We start from the raw sequence: 24138 nt of genomic DNA on the forward strand, positions 1-24138 counted from the left end.
CTATTTTTCAATTATGTCTGACAAGGAAAAGAAGTCTCTTTAGAGACTGCAAGACTTGTGGGAAGGAAAGACTTCATTCTGAAGATCGTCATCAAGACTGCATTTACTGCCTCTATCCAGATCATTCAGCCAAGGACTGTAAGATTTGCCGTACTTTTTCTTCTAAAACTTTAAAGGATAGAGAAGGCAGATTACTAATATGGCTGCAGAAACTGAAGCATAGGAAGGATCCAGTTTCTGATTCTGAGAGTGAGGAATCATCCAATTCCAAGAGATCAACTAAAAGAGCAAGATCACGCTCTAGATCTCCCTCACAAACCTCAGAAAGCCCTCAAAAAGACTGCTTCAGGGTCTTCTAAGGGTCGCAGCCCATCTTCTTCCCCAACTAGACTCAAGTAAAGAGGGGAAAAAACATTCTTCCAGTTCGGAGAGGCACAGGAAATCCTCATCTGTTCCACCATCTGTGCCTTTCAAAAAGCCATCTTCTGTGACTGGAAAAAAGGCCTCGTCGACGGATTCCCCGTCGACGGCACAGTCGGTGGGTGCATTGCCGATGACTACAACTACTTTAGGTGTTCCGTCGTCCACGGCTCCGTCGGCGACATCGTCTGAGTACACCACCGTCGACGAGAACTACAACGACTTCAGCGTCGACGACCATCTACACCTCGTCATCGTCGACGGCGCTGATGTCAGTATCCGCTTTACCGTCGACGAGGACTTCGTCGACGGTAGACTCGTTGGCGAAGCTTGCGGCTATTAAAATAACAGTGCGTCCAGCATCGACTGCACCGTCTACGACAAAGTCAGTTTACACGTCGTCGACGACACCGTCGACGAGGGAAAAATACCAAAAAAGATCAAACCTTAACTCCAACCCACACTTCACCTAGTAAGGTATCCTCCCTGGTACCAGTACATCTTCTGGAGGGAGATGATGATTCAGACGAAGATGGGCCTTTTGGTACGGCCCACAGCCCCTCTGAATTGAATGTAAAATATCAGGAAGAGGAGGAATATGAGGAAGCTTATGATCCCCAGGCTTCCTTGGAGCATCAGCAGGATCAACAGGGAACGTATATCCCTTCCAACCTGCTTACTGGCCTTAGAGCCATGTTGGTGGATTATAACAGAAGGTTTCCTCCACAAGGAGAACAGCCTCATCCATCGCCCATTTCTGGTCCTTCTACTCCACATCAAAGACCGACGACTTTGCATCTCACAGATGTGGCTACCCCAGACATGACAATTCCCCAGGACACTGACATTTCAGATGGAGATCAAGAAGGAGAGCTCATAGATGCTCACTCAGAGTGGGACGAGTATATTATTCCTGCTCCATCTTCTCCTCATTCGAAGGTGGAGTCCCCACCTGAAGACATTGGAGGTTTTCACAATCTCTTAGAGAGGGCAGCCAAGCGCTTTGCATTGCCGCTACCTACGAAGCAAACAGATTGTTTCCTTTATGATTTTAAAGAGCCCTTCCAGAAGTCTGTGCGTTCCATCCCGATGGTTAACTACTTGTGGGAAGAAGGCCTTAAAGTCATGACTAATCCAGCAACAGTCACAGCAGTTTTACCACGTCTGGATAAGAAATACAAAGCTCCCGATGCCCCAACATACTTGACAGGCCATCCTCCTCCAGATTCCGTAGTAGCTCAAGCGGCTCAAAGAAGATCAAAGAATCCTTCGGCTCCAATTTCTGCGCCCCCAGATAAGGAGGGTAGAAGGCTAGACAACATAGGAAAAATGTTCTTCTATGGCCAGCTTAGTGCTTAGAGCTGCCAACTCCTTGGCTATTTTGTCTCGATACGACAGACCGCTTTGGGCAGATAATGCACCTTTCATTCGTCAACTGCCGGAAGACGTAAAATCAGAGGCAAATAAGACTGTGCAAGAGGGTCAACGCGCGTCTGCAGAGCTTATAGACTGCGCAATGGACATAGCGACCACTGCTTTCAGACAGCTTGCAGGCGCTGCTGTATTAAGAAGACAGGGCTGGCTCAAAGCCACCTCATTTCGTCCAGAATAAGATCCTAGACTTACCCTTTGATGGCCAAGCGTTATTTGGGAAACATGTGGACGAAGCCCTACAGTCAATTAAAACTGACACGGACACTGCAAGGTCACTAGGGACCCTGCAATATCGGAAATCGTCCATTCGCCCTAGGGGGCGCGGCCAGCCCTCTTACAGAGGAGGGTATCAACAACAGATACTCTTCCTATCCATCATCTTCACAACAATTTCGGCCATACTATTCCCAAAGACAACTGACTCAACCAGCCTATAATAGACCGGCAGGCCGTGGACGCTCAACCAGCCCTGCAAAGGATGCAGCTCCTAGAACCTGATGTCTTCGAGGCGCCGGCTACGCCCAGTCTTCCTCCTGTCACCCTGGGCGGAAGAATTTCCTTTTTTCTCAGTCAATGGCAAACCATTACGTCAAACAAGTGGGTCCTACAATTAGTGGAACGGGGCCATACTTTAGAATTTGTCCAGAAACCTCCCCCCAACCATCCCTGCAGGACTCAATCAAGATACCCTCAACAACTCAAATAAGAGGTCTACAAGCTCCTTCTCAAGGGAGCTATAGAGAAGGTGCCGCGGGTTCAAAGAGGAACAGGATTTTATTCCAGGTTCTTCATAATTCGAAAAAAGTGGAAGGATTGGAGACCGATCCTCGATTTTAAGGCAACTAAATGTATACCTAAAGAAGCAATAGTTTCGAATGATCAGCCTGCTAGACGTCCTTCTGCGTCTCAATCAAAGATTTTATGTCATCGCTAGACCTCAAGGACGCGTACTTCCACATACCAATCCACCCTGCCCACAAAGTATCTGAGATTTACCGTAGCCGGGAGCCATTATCAATATCGCGTCCTTCCCTTCGGGCTCAAATCAGCCCCAAGAATATTTACCAAATACCTAGCACCAGTGGCAGCCTTTCTCAGGAGAAGAAAGCACCAGGTCTTTCCATACTTAGACGACTGGTTAATAAAGGCAAAGACTTACACAGGAGCACACAAGTCAACAAGAAAGTGCGTTTCCTTGCTGACCAATCTCGGATTCACGATCAACTGAGAGAAGGCCAACCCTCTACCAGGCCGCAGTATTACTTTTCTGGGAGCAAAACTGAACACGGAATCCGGCATCGCATGTCCCACGTTAGAGACAACAAAGGTTACTAACCCTAGGGAGTTTCATACAAAGAAGACGAAAGGTTACAGTCCGTCTCTTCAAATCACTATTGGGCATGATGTCTTCATGCAGACCTGATCCCTCTGTGTCGGCTAAAGATGCGCCCCTTGCAGGAGCAGCTAAACCGTCAATGGTTTCAAGTATCGGGAACCTTCGAAGACCAGATACGAATTACTCCGATAATGATCAAAACTCTCAAGTGGTGGTCTCAAAAGCATCATCTCTCAATCGGTCTCTCGTTTCTTCAACAGCCAGCCCCGTGGACCATAACAGATGCCTCACTGGAAGGCTGGGGCGCAGTATTACAGGACCTGAAAATAAGTGGCAGATGGTCAACTCATCTGGCATCAAGGCATATCAATTGGCTAGAACTCAGGGCAGTGCACCTTGCTTTACAAGTGTTTCTCCCAAGAATCCATGGATCGCGAGTGGTGATAAGAACAGACAACACCACTACGATGCACTATCTCAACAAACAAGGAGGTACAAGATCTCTCACCCTCTCCAGGGAAGCCCAAGCGATCTGGAACTGGGCCTCGCAGCAAGGCGTCACACTGTCGGCGGTGCACTTGCCGGGAATAAACAACAAAGCAGCACATGCACTCAGCAGACAGAAATCGGAATGCCACGAGTGGGAATTAGACCAGACGGTACTCACCCAGATTTTTTCCCAGTGGGGAACACCAACAGTGGATCTGTTTGCGAAGAAGGACTACGCCAAATGCCAGTTCTTCGCAAGTTGGCATCACCAAAAGGGATCTTGGGGAATGCGTTTTCGATAGTCTGGTCAGACATCTTTGCTTACGCCTTTCCTCCCATTCCGTTGATCCCAAGGGTCCTCACGAAGATGAAAACCGAACCGTGCACTCTCATACTGAGCCCCGTATTATCCGCGCCAACATTGGTTCACAGAGCTCCTCATTCTCTGTCAAACCTCATATTCCGCTGGAGCCGTTACCTCATTTACTAACAATGAACAACGGCCAAGTTCGACACCCCGATCCACACTCAATGCGGTTAGCGGCATGGCTCCTCACCACAGAATTTGCGCATTTAAATAGCCTGCAGGACTGCAGAGATATTTTGTCACAGGCCAGAGCAGATAGCACTAACAAGGCGTATCAGTGTAAATGGAGGAGATTCTGTGCCTGGTGTCATCAACGTCAAATTGACCCTTTTCTTTCACTACCAGAAGAGATTTTGCTGTATCTCTTAGTTAGCTCGATCTGGCCTAGCACACTCGTCCATTAAAGTTCATGTAGCAGCCATGGCTGCATACAGACGTTAAGTGGACACACCCTCGCTCTTCTCTTCTCGGCTGATTAAGAGATTTCTAAAGGGGCTGTTCAGGGTTTACCCTCCTTTCAGACCTCCACCTCCTTCGTGGAACCTGAACATTGTTTTGGCACAACTGATGAAGCATCCTTTTGAACCGATCCACCGTGCTTCCCTCAAACATTTATCGTGGAAGGTTGCCTTATTGAGAGCTCTTACATCAGCTAGGCGGGTCAGTGAGGTACAAGCGCTCTCCATCCAAGAGCCATTCCTACAGTTTAAACAAGATAGACTACTAATGCGCACTAACCTGCATTTTATTCCAAAGGTTCCGTCAGACTTTCACATTAACGAACCTTTTGGTCTTCAAGTCTTTTTTCCCTCATCCATCTACTCCAGCAGAGAGGGCATTACACTCTCTAGACGTGAAAAGATGCGTTCAATTTTATTTGGACGGGACAAAAGCTTTTCGACGCTCTAATCAGCTATTTGTGGCGTACAGTGCCCCTAGGAAGGGATACCCGCTATCCAAGCAGAGTATTTCAAGATGGATCGCCTCTGCTATTAGCTTTTGCCATCAGGCAGCGGGCAAACCTTTGCAGTCATCTGTGCATGCTCACTCGACGAGGTCTCCTAGTCAGCGGCACTGTTTGCCGGAGTGCCACTACAAGACCTATGTAGGGCAGCAACATGGAAGAGCTGTCATACCTTTACTAAGCACTATTGCTTGGAGTCCCTCTCGCACGGAGAGGTAGCAGTGGGCCAAGCGGTTCTCAGGAATCTCTTCAGGTGAAGGTGAGCCATTTCTCCTACATCCCTCCATCCTAGAAAAGGTATGCACATTAAAAAAAAAAAAAAAAATGTATCTAAAGATAATAGAACACTATCATAATCCCATAGTAAGCGGGTTATCAGATATTGATCAGCTTACATTACTGTCTTATGTTTTAATACTGGTTTGTTATTTAAATTTCAGCATGTATCTTCACAGGAATATACCTATTTATATTAGAGATAAAAACATACTGTTATTTATGTATATACGTGTGTATAGATAGATGTGCATATATGTATATCTATATTTATAGATATATATGTAGGGACATATGTCAGTACACATACTTCATCACTTTATACATGATGATCAGGTTTTGTGGTCTAAGATAACCTGTTTATTAAAAGGGTTGTCATTTTACAATGTGCATACTTATTGCTTTCTACTCTGATTCAAGCATGTGAATCTATGAAAGTTCCAATACTGGAGTAAGAAAATAAGTTACTTACCTGTAACTGTAGTTCTCCAGTATTGGAATCTTTCATAGATTCACATGCGACCCACCCACCTCCCCGGAGAAACTCACTTCACCTCTTTCTTTCTAGTAGTACATATACTCATTGTAAGATACGCACTTGTGCGTGGAAAATCTGAGGTGTTAGAGCTTCTCTCAGGAGGTTCTGAAGGGTGCTGTCGCCTGATTGGTGGAGGATCAAGTTTGGTCCTTTTCACAAAATGACTCAGACTATCAAATTGAAGAGGCCTAGGGCCTTTTTCTCTTCAATATGTTTTAACATTACTTATGAAAATTTATACCGGGACTCCCATCTCGACGACGGGGAATGATTCAAGCATGTGAATCTATGAAAGATTCCAATACTGGAGAACTACAGTTACAGGTAAGTAACTTATTTTCTTATCTTCTTACCTAAAAAGGTCTTTACTAAGACGGCTTACAAGCAACATCTGCTTTCGGTAAACAGATGTCTGCTTTCACAAGTTGTTGTTCTTCTAATCCACGCCCCAGCTAATGGGATGAAAGCAAGTTGGATTCCCTCATAGGTGCCTTAACTTGAGATAAAAGTAGATTCGAACATGCTGGCTTATGAAGGATTATCTTCGTTGAGTGAACATTGGAGGGGAACACTTAAAGCCCACATTCAAACTTCAAGCCCACCTGGAAAGTGCTGATTAAATTTAGAGAAATTTGAGCAATCTTTAAAAGCCTTATGAGTAACCAGACTGAGCTTTTCATATTGGGTCAGCCAGTTTAATTCTTAGATGCATATGTTAAACTGTCAACAGTAAACCAGGTACTCGTGAAATAATCAAAATTCATCAGGGAAATGCACACGTTGCATATACCCCAATACAAAAATAAAATCAGTTCATAAATAAAACATCCAAACCAATTTAGTTTAAAATAGATTATTTAATTATTGACAGCAAAATAAAGAAACAATATTGTCCAATCAGTATAACTAGTGGGTTGCAGGACATATACACTGAAGCCATTTGGGGATCAAATGCAGTTGGATACATGCTGTTGGTTCATCCTTTTCAAAAGTTGAGCACAATGACCCAGTCTGACGATGGAGCAAGGTTAGGGAAGGGCAGTCAAGGGTTCTCATTAGAGCATCACCTTTTCATACAGAAGCCTTTTTTAGGCTTTGAAAACCTTTAGTGGAAAAAGACTTGTAGCTGAACTGGAACATGACACTACGTAGTTTAATCTTTTTCACAGACCTGCAGTAGCTTCAAGCCTTTGAAATCAGTAGCTCATAGAAAAACAAAATTGGAAAATAGATGCAGAAGTTACATCTTTTCAGGCAGGATGGGTACTTTATCCCCATTCTTAAGATGTAGAAAACAGGAAAACTTGTAACTGCCTTGTATGTATATAGGTATTGTGTTAAGTGCAAACTTGACTGATGCAGCGAAGTGCTGTACAATTTTATCTGTAGATCACCCATTATTTTACGCTCATGTAACCAGTTGAAGGGGGTGAATACCCATCTTAAGTAATAACGACAATACTTGTAAGACTTATCCCTTAAAGTCACTAAATTACCGAGCTCAACTTGCTGATAGCTATGGCACAGAGCATATAGGCATTATTTAGAGGTAATGTGTAAAGTATTTATACAGTGCTCAAATAGTAAGAAGTCAAACACAAGAAGAATCCCAGACCAATTTGGAAAAATTAGGTACATGTTAATAAACTCAATAAGGGCAACCGGAGTGTTTTTTAGGTTCAGGGCCTGATTTAGATCTGGACAGAGGGGTTACTCTGTCACAACAGTGACTGATTTCCTGTCCGCCGAAATCGAAATACCAGAAAACAATGGTATTTAGATTTTGGTGGACAGACTATCAGTCACTGTTGTGACAGTGGAACTCCTCACCCAAATGTAAATCAGACCCTAAGGTTCAAAATTACACCAAAAACCATTAGGACCCAATCACTCGTGGTTGTGCTTGACTGGTACCTAGGCTAAAGTTAAGGTGGTCCATGATGGAGTGCGGGTCGTTACAGAAACCAAGTTAAACTACTTCAGAAGTTTTACTTTTAGACTTAGTCTCTAAAATAGAAGTCAAAATTCCTCAGTTGGGCGAGAGAATAAGCTGTGGGTGAATAGTGCTCCACATTGTTAGATGGCTGCTGGATGAGGTCTTGGTGAAGTTGTTGACCTTTGGGAGGAAAGCTGATAGTGGGAGGGGGGAAATCTGAATTTCACAGGTCATGCCAGTGACCATTTCTACCTTCTGACTTAGTCACTTCCCAGCATGCAGTTGAAGAGGGGTCCACAAGGCAGGATAACTTTTCTGCAAGGTCCTGTTGAATCTGATTTGCTGCTGCAGGTAATGCAGCAGGTGCAACCTGACTGTTTGGCCCAGCGGCAACACACCTTCATTAGATCAGCTTGGCAGGTTAGTCCTGGTCTGTTGGTTCTCAGAGCAAAATGTTTAAGGCCCAGTTTCAGGATTTGGTAAGAGGAGTACACTTTGACAACAGCCAAGAGTGAAGGACTATGGGGACAATGCATAGGGGTGAAGTCACTCAAGCAGAGGCCAGCAGCAGGATGCAGGGCAGGTCCAGTTGGAACTGGTCTGCTAATAATACAGAAAAATTGTCTATAGAATCATGCTGTCATTAACTCAAACAGGAGGTCTACACAGACAACTGGCCCAGTCCTCTTGTCTCCCATTTGTCCAGAAAGTGCTCTCTGGGTGTTATTGGGGATGCCACATTTATGCCCAGAGCCACCCTGTGGATGGGGGAAACATCTGAGCATCCTCTAACCAAATGGGTCACAGTTCCTACAGGTGACCCAACCAACATCTGCAGTACTTTGCATGTTCTGCTACAAACCATCCCCACAGTGCTCCTCTGCCTGAAACTAATATGAAAGGTCATTTCTTCCCCTTTGTGGCGCTTTGTTACCCACCCCAGAGTTGCAGCCAGGGAAATGAGCAATTCCTCCCTTGTGATTGCTTCAAACTATTTCTGGGGGTCAGCTGTCCTGCTTGACAGGGGGCAGGGTTCAAAGAAGGGCCCATCCACGTAACAGCAATCGGTGTCTGTGACAAGATAGCCCTTTTTCACATTAATCAAGTTCCAGGACACATCATAGATGTTCCAAAGGAACAGAACAGGACTCCACACCCAAGGCCTTTGTCTCTGCTCTGCAAGCAGCTCCCACCTCATCAGAGGGGCTAAATCAGCTCCCAGGTGACCTGCAAATGGGCTTCTGGGGGCTTTAAGCAGGTCACAAGCAACTACCTAAAACTATGTGCTTCACTAGTGAATAACCAACTCTGCTGTGGTGAATATAGCTTCTAGATTTCATTTACTGTAAGAACATGTTTAACATTAAACCTTTACATGGGTGCATGGTATTTAAAGCAGTACAACCTTTAAAGGATGTATGACCTACTTAGGGGCGACTTTGTATTTAAAGGAAGGGTGGTGCCTGTCACAGGGTTATTTTGACAGGTCAGATGTAAGGTTAAAACCTATACAGTGGTATTATACCAGGCATGCCTGCAGCTGTGTTTGCTCTGCCACTGTATTAGGTGCCACAATGAGTGCAGCAGCCCACTGGTGGCATTAAACCTACAACCCTTGGGTGCACAGCAGGCACCATTTATTACGAAGTTGCAAGTAAGTTAAATATGCAATCTAGGGAATGTCAGTATCAGCATGTCTGAAGGAGGGGCTCAAGCACTTTACCCCTGGTTAGCAGGTGTAAAGTATACAGAGTTCTATAGCTAGCAAAAACAGTAAAGGCAAACATCTGGCACTGCACCACTCAAAAGATGGTCATGTCAAGCAATGAAGGCCTGGGAGAGGATTGATCAATCACTACAAGTGGGTATTTCACAGTGATTTTACACATATTCAGGCACAGGGAGATTGTGCGACATGCTTGGAACCACATAATATTGGCCCTATCGCAGGGATCAGAATTCAGACCTGGATCCACCTTCCAAAGGGGGGAGCTCGAGCTGCAAGGTATTATCTCCTTTTATTCATTGCAACTCAAAAGTCTGAGTTTGCAGGGCAAATTCCTAGGTGCAAAAATATGTACAAATTGTCAAAGCTCCTTATACCTCCCAGCCAGGTCCAGAAACAACCAGTTGCAATGAGATTTCCGGTTCTCTTCAAGGCAGGCCTAGCATTTACTGTAGCCAGGTCTGACTTCACGCTTCAACTTCAGGAGAATGTCTTTTAAAAAGGGAAGTCGGCTCTGCTGGACAGGAGATAGGGTCTTTGTCCTTGTGGAATGGTCTTGGAGTTATCCCAATACCAGTCATTGAGAATAAAGCTGAAGGCTAAGCTTTCCACTGTCCCTCTGAGGCAGAAGGAAATTTACACAAGGTATTCTTCATTTGATCTTGGCCATCAGTCTGGCTCAGGGGGCGTCCGACAGTTTTTAGAAGTTGAACCGGTCAGTGATTAAAGAAACATCCCAAATCAATTGAACGGTTTTTACAGCTTTCCTTGCTACATTATAGCACGGTGTGACCCAATGTTTTTGTCAGGTAAGTGCATTAGTGTAAATACAGCTCCATAGATATGTGCAAATGTTAGTCATAATAGCTGCATAAAACGTCCCCAAACAATTCTTGCCTTATCTCCACCCTAAACCAGCCCAGTCCTGCTCCCAAATGATCAGTCTTTACCCATCCTCTTCAGGACTTTTATTCCCAGCCTCTTCTTTGGAAGAGCTCGTCTAAGCTGGGAGTGTCCTTCCACACAGTCCTAGCTGGTATTGGCATGTTGAGACTTCGGTATGTCAGTCTTTGTGGCAACCAGTGCTTACTTTCCGCTGGTGGTTTCCTGTGCGGGGCACTGGTATTTATTTTTGAAGACCGACACTTAGCTTTCTGCATCCGGCATTTACTCTGAGCTAAAGACACCTGGGAAAGGCGGAAGAAGAGAATACAAAAAAGCCTCAATGGGAGAAAGCAGAAAGTTGCAGGAGTGAGCCAAGGGGGCAGGGAGTGGCTGTAAATGGATTATAGAGGCCCGAGAAGGCTTTAGGATTATGCTGTCTGTTAGGACTTTACACATTTAACTGCAGCAGCCACATGTTTCAGAGAGATTTGGGCACGGCATGTTTTTATTTACAAACTAAGCACTGGGGGGAAAACATTTTATTAGACGTCTTTGAAGATGGGAAGTAAACTACTGTGCTTCAGAGATAATGGGTTTGAAAGTAGGGCAAACCTGCAAGCCAAACGGAGTTCCACTAAGAAAATGGATTTTTCCTTTTGTGTACAATAGATATGTAGGTCTGGTTATATGACTACATTTTCTACACTAATTAGAGTAATGCTTTAAATATTGTGCATACCAAATCAAACACTTCTGTAAGGCGTCATCCTCACCAAAATTGGCGTGGCAAAGTATGAGGGGAGGATTGAGCACGTTGGGTTGAAAAATGATTGTTTTCCCATTTTTTTGCTGTCACAGGAAATTTTGCTTGCAGTTTCCACCCCTCCCCCCACCCCCCCCCCCACACACACACACACACACACACGTGTGGTGTGACATTCAAAACAATTAGCCAACCACAGAGCGAGAAAGGAGCACATGCTGGAATGTGCATATTGTATGTTGTGTACATTGCAGACCAAAAGTGGAACATTTCAGTGGTTTAGGCCATCTGAGCCAGAACTATGACATGGTTTTTAAACGTGTGTGTATATGTAGGTGTGTGTGTAAAATATATATATTTTTTCAACAAAGGTATTTAGCAATTTACGAAACACTGACCTTTATGTGTGCACCGTTGAGGATAAACCCCCCTCAAGCCCCCTTTATCAGTTTTTCTTTAACAGTGGGGTAAATCTCCAGTCTTTTGTAAATCACTTCTTTTGTAGGGGGAGGGAATAAATGCGCACTTTTATTTAATGTGTGAACCCCCATTTGTTTTTTGGCAGCGTGGGTTAACTTCTGGCCACCTTTACTTTTAATTAGATTCTGTCTATCAGATGTATTAATTTCTGGCTTGTTTCCTTAAATGTCTCTTCCTCATTTGAATGTCCTTGATAGTACACATTTCAGCATGATTTTATTCCAAATATACAACTTGTATAGTGATGGGCTTTTTCAGTTCTCCACTTTTTAAATGCATGATTTGTTTTTGTACATGTAGTGGAACTTCAGTAAAGACTCCGCATAGAGTAGATCAATAGAATGATTTTTTTTTTTTTGTAAACTAAGATTTACAGTAAAATGTGAATTTATACGTGGTATCCTGCCACTGTTTTATTTTTAGTTTTTTTTTTTAGTTTTTTTTTTTTATGTACCAATGTTTTGAAAGGTTCCAGCAACCACCTGGTAAATTCTGTCTGAAAACGGGTCGTAAGGAAGAGTTATTGTGACTTGTTTGACACTGTCGTCTTACGCCCTCCCAAATGAGATGTATAAAAATGTAGCTAAACTACCAGTGAAGGCTTCTCCTTAGGTTTGCCATGAAGATGTTTTGATTTGATCTGGTGCTTACGTAAATGGTCCTTTTCTGAAAGGGTGTAGCTCTTTGCTCCTCTTACCAGCAACTGCTGTTCTATCCAAAGTTCAACAAAATGTTGACAATGGTCCTTTGAAATCAAATCCTTAACAGTATTGCTGTGGAATGTTATGGTTTGCGCCACACTGTCCAGTGTCACCATTTTTTAAGAGTTTGGAGATTGATCACATTTTCAGCAAAACCTAACAGTTTCCATTTTAGTGGCTGTTGGATTAACTACTCAACACTTCATACAACTTGACTTTCTCTGGAGAAAATCCCTGGTATCCAGTTTTTAAACTGCTTTTACTAGATCCCGTTGCTTCATTCGTTTGGGCACTGGATCCCTTAGGACTACTGAAACAAATGGAATTTTGATTCATTATGTAAAATTAGCAATTGAGACATATCAGAACTTCATTCCCAAGGCACTGTTTTGCAGTAAGTGGAATTTCTTCCAAAGTTAGGTAATGTTACCACTTGTTTTGGAGATGTTTAACCTGTAAGCTTGAACGTGTTTTTTAGTTGTTTGCCTTTGGGAGGAAATAAAACATGAGCCATTGGTTTGCTTATTAATTTATTATCTACTGTAACATAAGGATAGTCGGAGGAAATTGAGCAATGCTGTTCTTGCTTATGTTAAAATGTCCTAGTGTCTGGTACATCTAAATAGAACATAATACAGTAAAATAAGGCTACTGGTTATCTTTTTTTTTTTTTTTTTTTTTTTTTTTTTTTTTTTTTTTTTTAGACTGATGTGTACAATATCCATGAAAAACATGACTTGGGGGATATTCAACTCATCCGCCTTCACAAAGAGCCCTTTTCCTTCTTCCCTGAGGACAGCTGGTTCTGTAGCCAAGTTACTGTGGAATCTCCTACAGGAAAGATCTACCATTTCCCCTGCTACCGCTGGATCGAGGGGTACATCACTGTGGAGCTCCCTGAAGGGACAGGTAAAATACTACTTAATATGAACATAGACATCAGGTTTGTGGACTGAGTGCTTATTCACTACTTGTAAGTGGATAATTATTTGCTTTCTTATTGCAAACTCAAAATAAGCCTTTGCTTGCGCAGATCCTGATAATTTGGATAGAACAAGACAAAATTGGAGGTCAGTCTCATGAGTCAAGCTTTTGAATATACAGTTGGAGGATGAAAATTAAATTCCATCACATGACCACCCTCCCCAAACTTGAAGCAGCTTAATGAGCCTCCTTGCATTAGGATGCATCTCTTTGAGATCGCACCTTTGGCATAGCCAGCCATTAGACTTTCTCCAGAGTGACTGCACCTGCATTGAAGTATGCTTCCTAGCTAAATCTTAATTTATTTACTCGAGCAATATTACGACTAATCTACAGCTACAAATGTACTACAGATAATCAGTTATCCAGGAGTTGGAAAGTAAGGGTTTCAGAGGCTCCTACCCTTACACTGGAAAGACCCAGGTCTACATATTTAAAAGGTATTGTTTGGGCACCATGGTTCTGTCGCTGGCTCCCAAAGAATCCATTTTCAACAGTTGTGACTAGATTACTTCAAAAAGTCAGTTTAAGCCCAAACCTTGGAAGCTCTCCAGTTGAACTCTCACGTTTTTAAAAAACAAAGATCAAGTTTAGTGGTCACAAGGATGTTGATGTCTATTTCAACTATTTGACTATTTCAGCAGCCCTTTGTGGCAGCTAATTCCTGGATCCTGCTAGTCTCATTCTCTACTGCCATCACCCAAGTCCACCTCTCATCCTGCCCTTCTATCACCTTCCCGCTCCACACCTTTGGCTAGCTATGCCTCAGAAATAGTGTCACAAAAAGACAAATTCTGAGTGCCAAACTCAACCCAAGGCTCTCAGAAATGACACTTTACTGACCTAGTGTACACTTTGCCCACCTCTAGAAGGAACCATTGTGTTTTGCAGCTTAAATGCACTATTGGTCTTATCTGTAAACATTACATTGAAGTCAACTAGGTGTTTTTCTAAATTCATAGCTGATCCACTTGTTTCCTACACTAATAAATCCAATGCAGTGTCTACTAAAATTAAACTTAACTAGTCTTTCAGTACAAAGAAAACAAAATTTCAAGGAGAGAGATAATATATATATATATATATATATATATATATATATATATATATATATATATAAAATTTTTATAGTAGGGGGCATTTTTCCATAGACTTAATTTTTTATTTTGCCAATAGGTTTGAAAAAGGTTATTACTTTGGTCCGTTCAGTTGCTGTTCTGACATTTTCGTGGTGATCCGTCAAGCAGCGGCAGACAAAAAGGTGGGGGAGGGGGGGGTCCCAAAACACTGCCCACATTCTATGTTAATGGGATTTTTCAAATATTTGATCTCCACTAAAGACAGAACTGCTGAATGGAAATACACCAAATTTGGCAGAAGGCTAGCTCTTGGTCCAGAAAGCATGCTTCTTGTCATTTGGTGTAAATCCCGTCAGTAATTGGAGTTTAAAAATACAGATATCTAGGAACACTGGTCCTTCACGGATCCAACTGTGCCCTTACTGATATCTGATTGACTGCAAGCACTTCAACAAGGAATTGTTGGCAGCCACCCTGAGACTCTGCTTCAGTCCCACAGAAAAGTGAAAAATATATGGGCCAGGATAGTCATCCTGACCCTTTAGCTCTGGTGCTGGACTCCCAGAGGGACCTCTCCAGGACTAGATTTGTAACATCAATGATAATATCAATGTAATATTAGTAATCATTGTGATGAAAAAACTGTTCATGGAGGGGTATGAGTTATAATTGCCTTAGGGCACGAGTTATAGTTACTTGAGAACTATAACAGGTGGATTTCTAAGGTTTTGAACTCGTAAAATGTGCCTACCGATAATATTCCTTGTAACCTTTAGTTTTTTTGAGTGGCTATACATATGTTATGAATAGAGATAGAATGAAGAGAGATAGAATATGGAGAGAGAGAATGGAGAGAGAGAATGGAGAGAGAGAGAGAATGGAGAGAGAGAGAGAATGGAGAGAGAGAGAGAATGGAGAGAGAGAGAGAGAATGGAGAGAGAGAGAGAGAATGGAGAGAGAGAGATATCAGATGTATAGATAGATGAATTACCACAAAACTCTCCCAAAAAAGTGCTACTTTGTGAAGAGTTTGAGCATGGTCAGTTTCAGTGAGTCAAGGGGTGGGAGAAAAAAGGGTCATAACAAAATGTTTTTGCCATTTCATTTTCCTGTAGGAAATTTAGAAACGGCTACAGCTTAAATCACTCAACAGACTTATGAACAGATTTACACCAAAATTGGCTTATGTGCTCTTTGTAATTCGGTGTAAATCGGTTCAGTAGTTCATGAACAATTAATGCTCAAAAGCTTACTATATAGAGATGTGGAGCCTCACGCTTGAGTACTTTATAAAAACACGTTTTTTTTGTTGTTGTTGTGTTTTTTGGGGGTGGGGGTGAAAACCCAGTGTGGACCAACCCTGGTGGGGGAGGGCAGACATGGGGGTGGAAACTGAAGTATATTTTCCCCTGTGGTGCGGCAGAAGTGTCTCTTCAAAGGGGGGGAAGGGCGTTCACAGCCTCTCTTCCCAAGCCTCAAGTTCCCGATTCCCCGGAGCCATATATCTAAGTGAAGGGGAGGGGCACAGCACATCCCCTTCACGGAGTCAGTAATGGCCCAGAGACACCATTCCCATTCCCTGGGGCCAGCTCAGTAGCCATGTACTGGGAGCCAACTCCTGGGACAGGACATAGGTGGTCATTACAACCCTGGCAGATGGTGTTAAAGGTGCGGTAATACCGCAAACAGGCCGGCGGACAAAAATGGGAATCATGACCCTGGCGGAAACCACCAACAAAGGCAGCCACTTTAACACTCCGACCGCCACGGCGGTACAGACGAGCAGCACGGCAGTCACCGCCAACAGACAGTCGGGCGGAAGACAATGTACCGCCCATAGTATCACAACCCGCCAATCCGCCACCTTTTCCGAGGCGGATTCACCGTGGATAAAAACACGACAAACAGTTCCTGCAATGGGAAAACGCTCCCCTTATCTCATCCCACAAGGAAGGACACCATGGAGCCGGAATTACAAATCCTACCTGCCCTGCTCTTCCTACTCATCTACGAAGACCTGCGGCGAAGACAACGGTGAGTACTGCACCTACGACATAGGGGAGGGGGGAGGCAAAAGTCAGGGGGACACACACTAAACACCCCCACCCTTGCATATTACAACACACACACACCAATGCATGTACAAACATCACAGTAACAACCCACAACCCCCCCGGAAGAATGCAAAGACAAAACGAAATCAGCTCAAACATTGTAATGTATCAATATACATGTGTTAAATATATACAGATATATATCAACTCATACAAAGGTATATACATTATGAGAAGCAGTGCAGATATGCACATCTCAATGTCCGTGCACCACTCGTCCAAAAATGCATGGGCGAGGCCCACACAAGATACCTGTCCACAAATGAGAGAACACTGCCGGAGGCATCGGAGAGAAACATGCACCTCAGGGGGTGGGGGGGGGGGCACCTCAGCTGGATTACAGCACCACGCCACATCCACGACGGGGCTCCATGCCCATTGATGTATCCTGGGGAGTGCAAAGCCAGTCTCACAAGTAGATAACAGCCTCCATTGGTTCTGGAGGGGGACTGGTGCCCAGAGTGCTTCATCCTGTGAAGGACAGAGGTAGTGGATGGATCTCTCCACTGGTTCTGGAGGGGGGAAATGGTGCCCAGACTGGATTAGTCTCCCCGCGACCGTTCCTGTCCCAGCTGCACATGGGATAATGATGCTTGATGTTGCGGTCTTTACCTTCAGCGGTGCATGCCCTGTTCAGCGGTGCATGCCCTGTTCAGCGGTGCATGCCCTGTTCAGCAGTGCTTTGCCATGGTGGTCTCTGGACTGGGCATTGGTGTGTGGCATGACTGTCCCTCATTGCCCAGCGGGATTGTGGCTGCCGGGGCCCTCCTGGGCAATGCCAATGGCGGTGGTCTCCTGACCAGTGACTATACTTGGGCCCTCCTGGGCAATGGCGGTGGTCTCCTGACCAGTGACGACAGTGCTGGCGGTGGCGTCCTGGCCGCCGGGAAGGATGCCGCCCTTCTCCGCCGTGATGCTCCCACCAGGCTGTGCAGACTTCTTCTGGCCCTTCCCCACCTTTGGAGGAGTCACAGCTGACTCTGCAATCCCCCTGGGACCCCTGTGAGTTGTTTTGCCTCCAGGAGTCTTCACCCGGTCCCGTCAGCCACTTTCCAACTTCAGAGCCTTTACAGGGGGTGGACTGACAGTGCCTTGGCTCCGTGTCACACTGCCTGCCCTGGTGGCCGGTGCACTCCACACACCTGTAACATGCACCACTGGTACAGGAGGCTTTTTGGCTGAGGCGCTACGACTGGACTGATGAATTGGAGGGGTGGAGGTGGGGGCAAAAAGGTTAACTTTGCAGAGGGACAGTTTCTGACGAACACTGGGATGGGTAGCTGGAGGGGGTCTGGGAGTGGAGGAAGAGGAGGTGGTTGTAGGAGGTGTCACTTTAGGTGTTTTGGGTGCAGGTACTGGAGGCTGTCGTGAGGTGGATGGATGTTGGGTGTGTGGGTGCCCGCGTTTGTGTACTTTGGGAGGGGGCGTCAGACACACTGGGAGAGGACACGGGGGACGTGTAAATGGGAGTGGAGGTGGTGAGTGCAGGTGAGCGGGGTGTGGTGCTGGGTGTTATGGTGAGAGTCCTGGTGCCTGTAGATGTAGTGCATGCAGGTGAGTGTAGACGAGACTGGGAGGGAGACGACGAGGAGGGGGCGCAGTGGATGTTGCTGTGTCTGCATGTGGGTGATGTGTGTGTGTGCGCCTGTGGGTTGTGTGGTGCCTATGTTTGGCTGAGCTACTTTTGGATGTTGAGGTGTATGCGTGCTTGTCTGATGGTGTGCTTGGGACAGGCTGGGGTACAGGGGATTGGGTCTGGGTGGAGGAAGTTGAAAGGGGGAGGCTGGAGACTGGGACAATGGCTGCCATCAGTGCTGAGGCCAGAGATTGCAGGGTTCGATGAAGGGCAGCCTGACCAGAATGAATGCCCTCCAGGAATGCATTAGTGTTGCAACTCCCTTTCTACACCCAGCATGGCATTCACAATGGTAGACTGCCCAACAGTGAGTGACCTGAGGAGGTCAATGGCCTCCTCACTGAGGGCAGCAGGGGTGACTGGGGCAGGGCCTGAAGTGCCTGGGGCGAAGGTGATGCCCACCCTCCTGGGTGAGCGGGCACAAGCGAACGCTGAGGGGCTGCTGGGAGGGTGGTGCTGGTAGGGGAGGTGGCGGCTGTATCTGTAGAAGTGGGGGGGGCACAGATGTTGCCGCCACCACAAGGGAGCTCCCATCGGCAGACGAGTCCGTGTCGCTGGTTGGTGATCTGGTGACCGACGGGTAGCTCCCCTCGCCCTCGGTCTCACTGGTGCAATCTGAGTCTGTGGTGTGGCCCTCCATGGCCATGTGGGATGCAGCTCCCTCGTGCCCCAGTGCCATTGTACCTCCGCCTGATGATGCTGATGCACATAAGAACAGGGAGAGTAGAAAAAGGGGAAGGGGACGACTGAAGAAAGACCGGTTGAGTGTATGGCTTACCACTACCGCTGGCGGACAATAGACACAGCAGCCCCCTGCACTAGGCTGTGCTCTTGGCCTCTACAGAAGCAAATCCTGGGATCTGACCTACATGCCTATGGTGGACATCTGCACACATGTATGCCACAGGGGCATCTGTACCTGTACTTGGGCCACTACTGAGGTGGGGTGGAGTGCCACATGCCCTGCATTACGGAGGGGCCTAGCCTACGTATTTCTGCCTGGCCTAGGTACACCCACAGCCCTCCTCCCTCAGCCAGCTCCTCAACTGCGCGCAAAGTACCCAGAAAGAGGTTGTACTCACCCCCTTGTGTCTGCTGTGATGCCCTCAAGCGCCCATCCAACTCAGGGTAGGCCACTGCCAGGATCTGGAACATCAGGGGGGGGGGGGGGGGGGGTCATGGTGCAACGGGCACCCCTCCGACTTTGGGAGGCCATCCCCAGCTGACCCTCTGCTGTCTTCTTGCTACAGCGGCGAATGTCCTCCCATCTATTCCGGCAGTGGGTGCCCAGTCTCTGGTGGGCCCCAAGGTGCGGACTTCCTTGGCGATGGAACGCCAAATGTCATCCTGGTGGGCGCTGACCTACATGACATGCACAAGGGAAGAAGAGAAGTCATTACCAACTGCACCGTCGATGTGAGTGTCCCCCCTCCCTACCCTTGCCATGTGGCACATGCATTCACATGCATTCATGTTCCCTGAACTCTGCCCCCTTCCCTCTTACAACCAGCCCTCTCCACCCAGGCATAGCCCATTCAACATGCTCCCTGTGTACTTACCTGTTGGTCTGGAGGACCGTAGAGAAGCGTGTACTGGGGGATGACCCCGTCTACTAGTTTCTCCAACTCCTGAGCAGTGAAGGCAGGGGCCCTTTCCCCAGACGCAGCAGACGACATCGCTTCCAGACCAAGGTCACAGCAGCACTTGCAGTGTAGGTCCTCTCCTGTTGAAGGTCCGGTATTGAGTGATTGAACAGATAGAAAATGTGGGTATGTCCGCGGCGGTGCGTATCACCGCCGGCTCACCTGTTCATTGGCTCCTGGGACCCATAGGGTCCAATGTTAACCAATGCAGCATTGTGCCGCGTTGTACGACTGCCTACCGCGACGGTGTGCAACGCCAGCGCAGTTACCTCACAATCCCATTGTCACACTTTAGAGGTCAGGCAGCCGCCATTTCAGGGGCCCACATGGCTTCTTTTACTACTGCGTCACACATAGCTAGGCCTACACTCAACATACATACAGGAAGGGTTTTGTGTTTGGTGTCGTGTTCTGTGTATCTGTGGGTACATACCTGGAACTTTGTTGACTCTGGTCGCTGTTTTCCTTCCTAGGCACCGTCAGCTAGGACAATTGAGAAGATGGCGGAATCCTCCAGTGTACCAACCGCTGGTGGACCTGTTGACAATGGAGGAGCGACATTTACTCCTCACCTACAGGTTTGACCATGCCACTATCCAGGAAGTATGTACCCAGTTGGAGACAGACCTGATATCACCAATCTGCCATCCCACTGGAATCCCCCCTGACGTGCAGGTGCTGTCAGTGCTCCATTTCCATGCAAGTGGGTCTTTTCAGACGACAGTGGCCATGGCATCTGGGATGTCCCAGCCTATGTTTTCCAACGTGTTGTCCAGAGTGTTGGCTGCCCTGCTGAAACACGTATGAAGATACATCATTTTCCCTGAGGTGGAGGATTTGGCTACAGTGAAAGGTGACTTCTATGACCTTGGATATATCCCCAACATCATAGGTGCAATTGATGGGACCCATGTAGCTCTGGTTCAACCCCCCCCTCCCCCCCGGAGTGAACAGGTGTACAGGAACCGGAAGAGTTATCATTCCATGAATGTACAGATGGTATGTTTGGCAGGCCAGTAAATCTCCCAGGTAAATGCTATGTTCCCTGGCTCAGTGCATGACGCCTACATCCTGCAGAATAGCAGCGTCCCTTATATGATGGGTCAACTCCAGAGGCACCGTGTGTGGCTATTAGGGGACTCTGGTTACCCCAACCTTTCCTGGCTATTGACCCCAGTGAGGAATCCCAGGGCAGAGGAACGCTACAATGAGGCCCATGGGCGGACTAGGAGGGAAATCGAACGCACCTTCGGCCTCCTGAAGGTCCGGTTCAGGTGCCCCATATGATAGGTGGTTCCCTATTCTACTCACCAAGGAAGGTGTGCCAGATCATCATCATCATCGCCTGCTGTATGCTTCACAATCTTGCTTTGTGACAACAGGTGCCTTTTCTGCAGGAGGATGGTCCAGATGGCGGTGTTGTGACAGCTGTGGAGCCTGTGGACAGTGATGAGGAGGAAGCTGAGGAAGAAGGCAATGACAACAGGGAGTCAGTCATACAGCAATATTTCCAGTGACACATGTGAGAACATTTTCATTTTTACCATTACATTCACTGTCGCACCTCTTCCTCTATCCTGTGTGTAATTTCATAGCATTATTTGGTAACTGAGTTGTACCTTTCCATTACGATTTCACAGGTGTGGTTACCAACGTGTTATCTGCTTGCATCCTTCAAGGACTTGTGATGTGTGACATAGGTATGTTGGCTTTACAACTATAAACGCATTTTGACACTGTCATTGATGCTACATTTTACCAAATCAGACTGACTCCAGATTGTTTTGTGGTTCAAGGGTGTTTATTTAAGTGCTAAAAAATGGAGGTGGGTTGTAATATGGTGATGGGGGACGGTGGAGGAATGTTCGTGGCAGAGTCCAGTCCATTGGTCACACAGGTGCACTGGCCATATGGGCTTTGGAAGTGGAGCTGGGGCAGTTAAAGTATGGACAGGCTAACAAAGTAGGACAGTGGGAGGACAATCAGGGTGGTCTCATTTCCTGGCGGGGGTCTTGCCATCTTGCTCTGTCCTGTTCCTGGATCTCAGGGACCGCTTGTGTGGTGGTTGTCCGTCTGCAGGGGGTGGGGTGCTGGTCCTGTGGCAGGGCGTCCTGTCCACTAGCGGAGGTGGTGGGCAGTTCATCGTCCATGCTAGTGTCAGGGGCCCCTTGGAGTGCCACGGTGTCCCTCAAGGTCTGCTGTATGTCCTTCAGCAGCCCTACGATGGCACCCAGGGCGGAGCTGATGGTCCTGAGCTCCTCCCTGAACCCCAAATACTGGTCCTCCTGCAGGCGCTGGCTGTCCTGAAACTTGGCCAGGACCGTCGCCATTGTCTCCTGGGAGTGGTGGTAGGCTCCCATGATGGAGGAGAGGGCTTCGTGGAGAGTGTGCCCTTGGCCTGTCCGCCCCCTGTCGCACAGCAGCCCTCCCAGTTCCCCTGTGTTCCTGTGCCTCCGTCCCCTGGACCATGTGCCCACTACCACTGCTCCCAGGTCCCTGTTGTTGTTGGGGTGGTGGGTTATCCTGGGTTCCCTGTAGTGGTGGACACACCGCTGATTGACCTGTCCTGGGTACGGAGGTATGGGCCCGCTGGGTGGGTGCTGTGCTGGTGTTACCAGAGGGTGGAAGGTCCGTGTTGGGCTGTGCCTGTGCAAGGGGATCGACTGTCCCAAGGCCCACGATGGTCCGGGCTGGTAAACAGTATCCAGTAGGGCAGAGCTGCTATCGTCTCTGTGGGCCCATTCTGTGGGTGGAGTGGAGTTGTCTGGACCCTCCGGTGTGGTGACGGTCCTTCGTGATCCTGCAGGGGCATAAGTGCATGATTATTGCATGTGTGTAATGGTGTGCAATGGGTGGCTGACCGTGTACCCCAGTGCAAGCATTCCTGTGGGGGGGGGGCTTGTGTGATGATGGTTGGGGGGTGTTCTGGGTATGTGCAGTGAGCATGCTTTAGTGAGGGGTGACCATGCTTTGTTGTGTCATGGAGGGCGTGGTGTTGGGATGTGTGGTTTGTGTTATTAGTACATTAGTGAGGAGTTGTAGTGATAGGGGATGAGGGTGGGGGTGTGTGATAGCATGCAGGTAGGGTGGGGGGGATATGATAAGATTTGACTTACCAGTGTCCATTCCTCCACCGACTCCTCAGAGGCCCTCTGGATGCATGATGGTCAAGACTTGCTCCTCCCATGTTAGTTGTGGGGGAGGAGGTGGGGGTCTGCCAACAGTCCGCTGAACCGCGATGTGCCTGGAGACCGCTGAACGCACCTTCCCCCGTAGGTCGTTCCCCCTCTTCCTGATGTCCTCCCTATTTCTTGGATGCTGTCCCACAGCGTTGACCCTGTCGACTATTCTGCGCCATAGCTCCATCTTCCTGGCTATGGATGTATGCTGCACCTGTGAGCCAAATAGCTGAGGCTCTACCCATAGGATTTCCTCCACCATGACCCTGAGCTCCTCCTCGGAAAACCGGGGGTGTCTTTGGCGTGACATGGGGTGGTGTAGGTGATGTGTGGGGTGGTGTATGGGGTGATGAGTGTGGTGATGTGTAGTGGTGTGTGGATGTTGTGTGGGTGATGGTGTTGTGTGCCTCTGTGTGGTGGGGTTGTCTATTCTGTGCTCTCTCTGGCCTTCGTTCGTGATTTTTTTTGGTCATAGGGGTTTGTGGGTGGTGTGTGTGTGTGTGTGTGTGTGTGTGTGTGTGTGTGTGTGTGTGAGTGGTGTGGGTACAGGTATCAGGTGTGTGTGTTTCAAAATGTCCAATGTGGTGGTGTTTTGGAGATGTGTGTATTTTGAGCGCGGCGGTGTGTACCGCCAATGGAATACCGCAGCTGAAAGACCGCCGCATGGATTCGTGGGTCGTAATAGCATGGGCATGTTTCTGTTGGCGTGGAGGTGGAGGTTTTATTTTCGCCTGTTTAACACGGACCTTTGGTGTGGCAGACTTGTGTGGGTGTCTGAATTTCGGCGGATTCCGAGATGTCCTAGTTCCGCGGCGGTGTATTGGCGGTCTTCTGCACGGCGGTAAGCGGCTTTTACCGCCAATGTTGTAATGACCCCCATAGTGTTTTCACTGCCTGCACTAATGCAGGCAAGGAAACGTGTGACTTCGCTTTGCAGGAGCATTTTTTGATTTCCCACTAAGCGTTTAAAAAAATAAAATCCTAGATATTCACTGAAAAAACAAAGGTTACAGGGATGTTAGTTATTTTAGGGATTTACTCATAAAAAAACCTTAGAAATGCAGCAGTTTCAATTAAATGTAATCTGCACCTTACAAAGCAATATGAAATTTAGGTCTCCTCTAATAAGTGACTACATGTCTATCCACAGAGTTAAAATGCCAAGTTGAGAGGTATGTTGTGTGTTAT

General features: G+C 46.9%; 1 protein-coding gene across 2 annotated transcripts in view; it reads left to right on the forward strand.

The window, feature by feature from the left end:
* The window catches only part of LOC138267857 (hydroperoxide isomerase ALOXE3-like), a 211166-nt gene that overhangs the window by 106921 nt on the left and 80107 nt on the right, over positions 1 to 24138 (forward strand). For both annotated transcript variants that reach the window (XM_069217078.1, XM_069217079.1), the window contains exon 2: positions 13020 to 13224. In XM_069217078.1, coding sequence (XP_069073179.1) covers positions 13020 to 13224 — 205 coding nt within the window. The remainder of the gene's footprint in view (positions 1 to 13019; positions 13225 to 24138) is intronic.

This window comes from Pleurodeles waltl, chromosome 12, assembly GCF_031143425.1.
Source record: "Pleurodeles waltl isolate 20211129_DDA chromosome 12, aPleWal1.hap1.20221129, whole genome shotgun sequence".
Classification (NCBI taxonomy): domain Eukaryota; kingdom Metazoa; phylum Chordata; class Amphibia; order Caudata; family Salamandridae; genus Pleurodeles; species Pleurodeles waltl.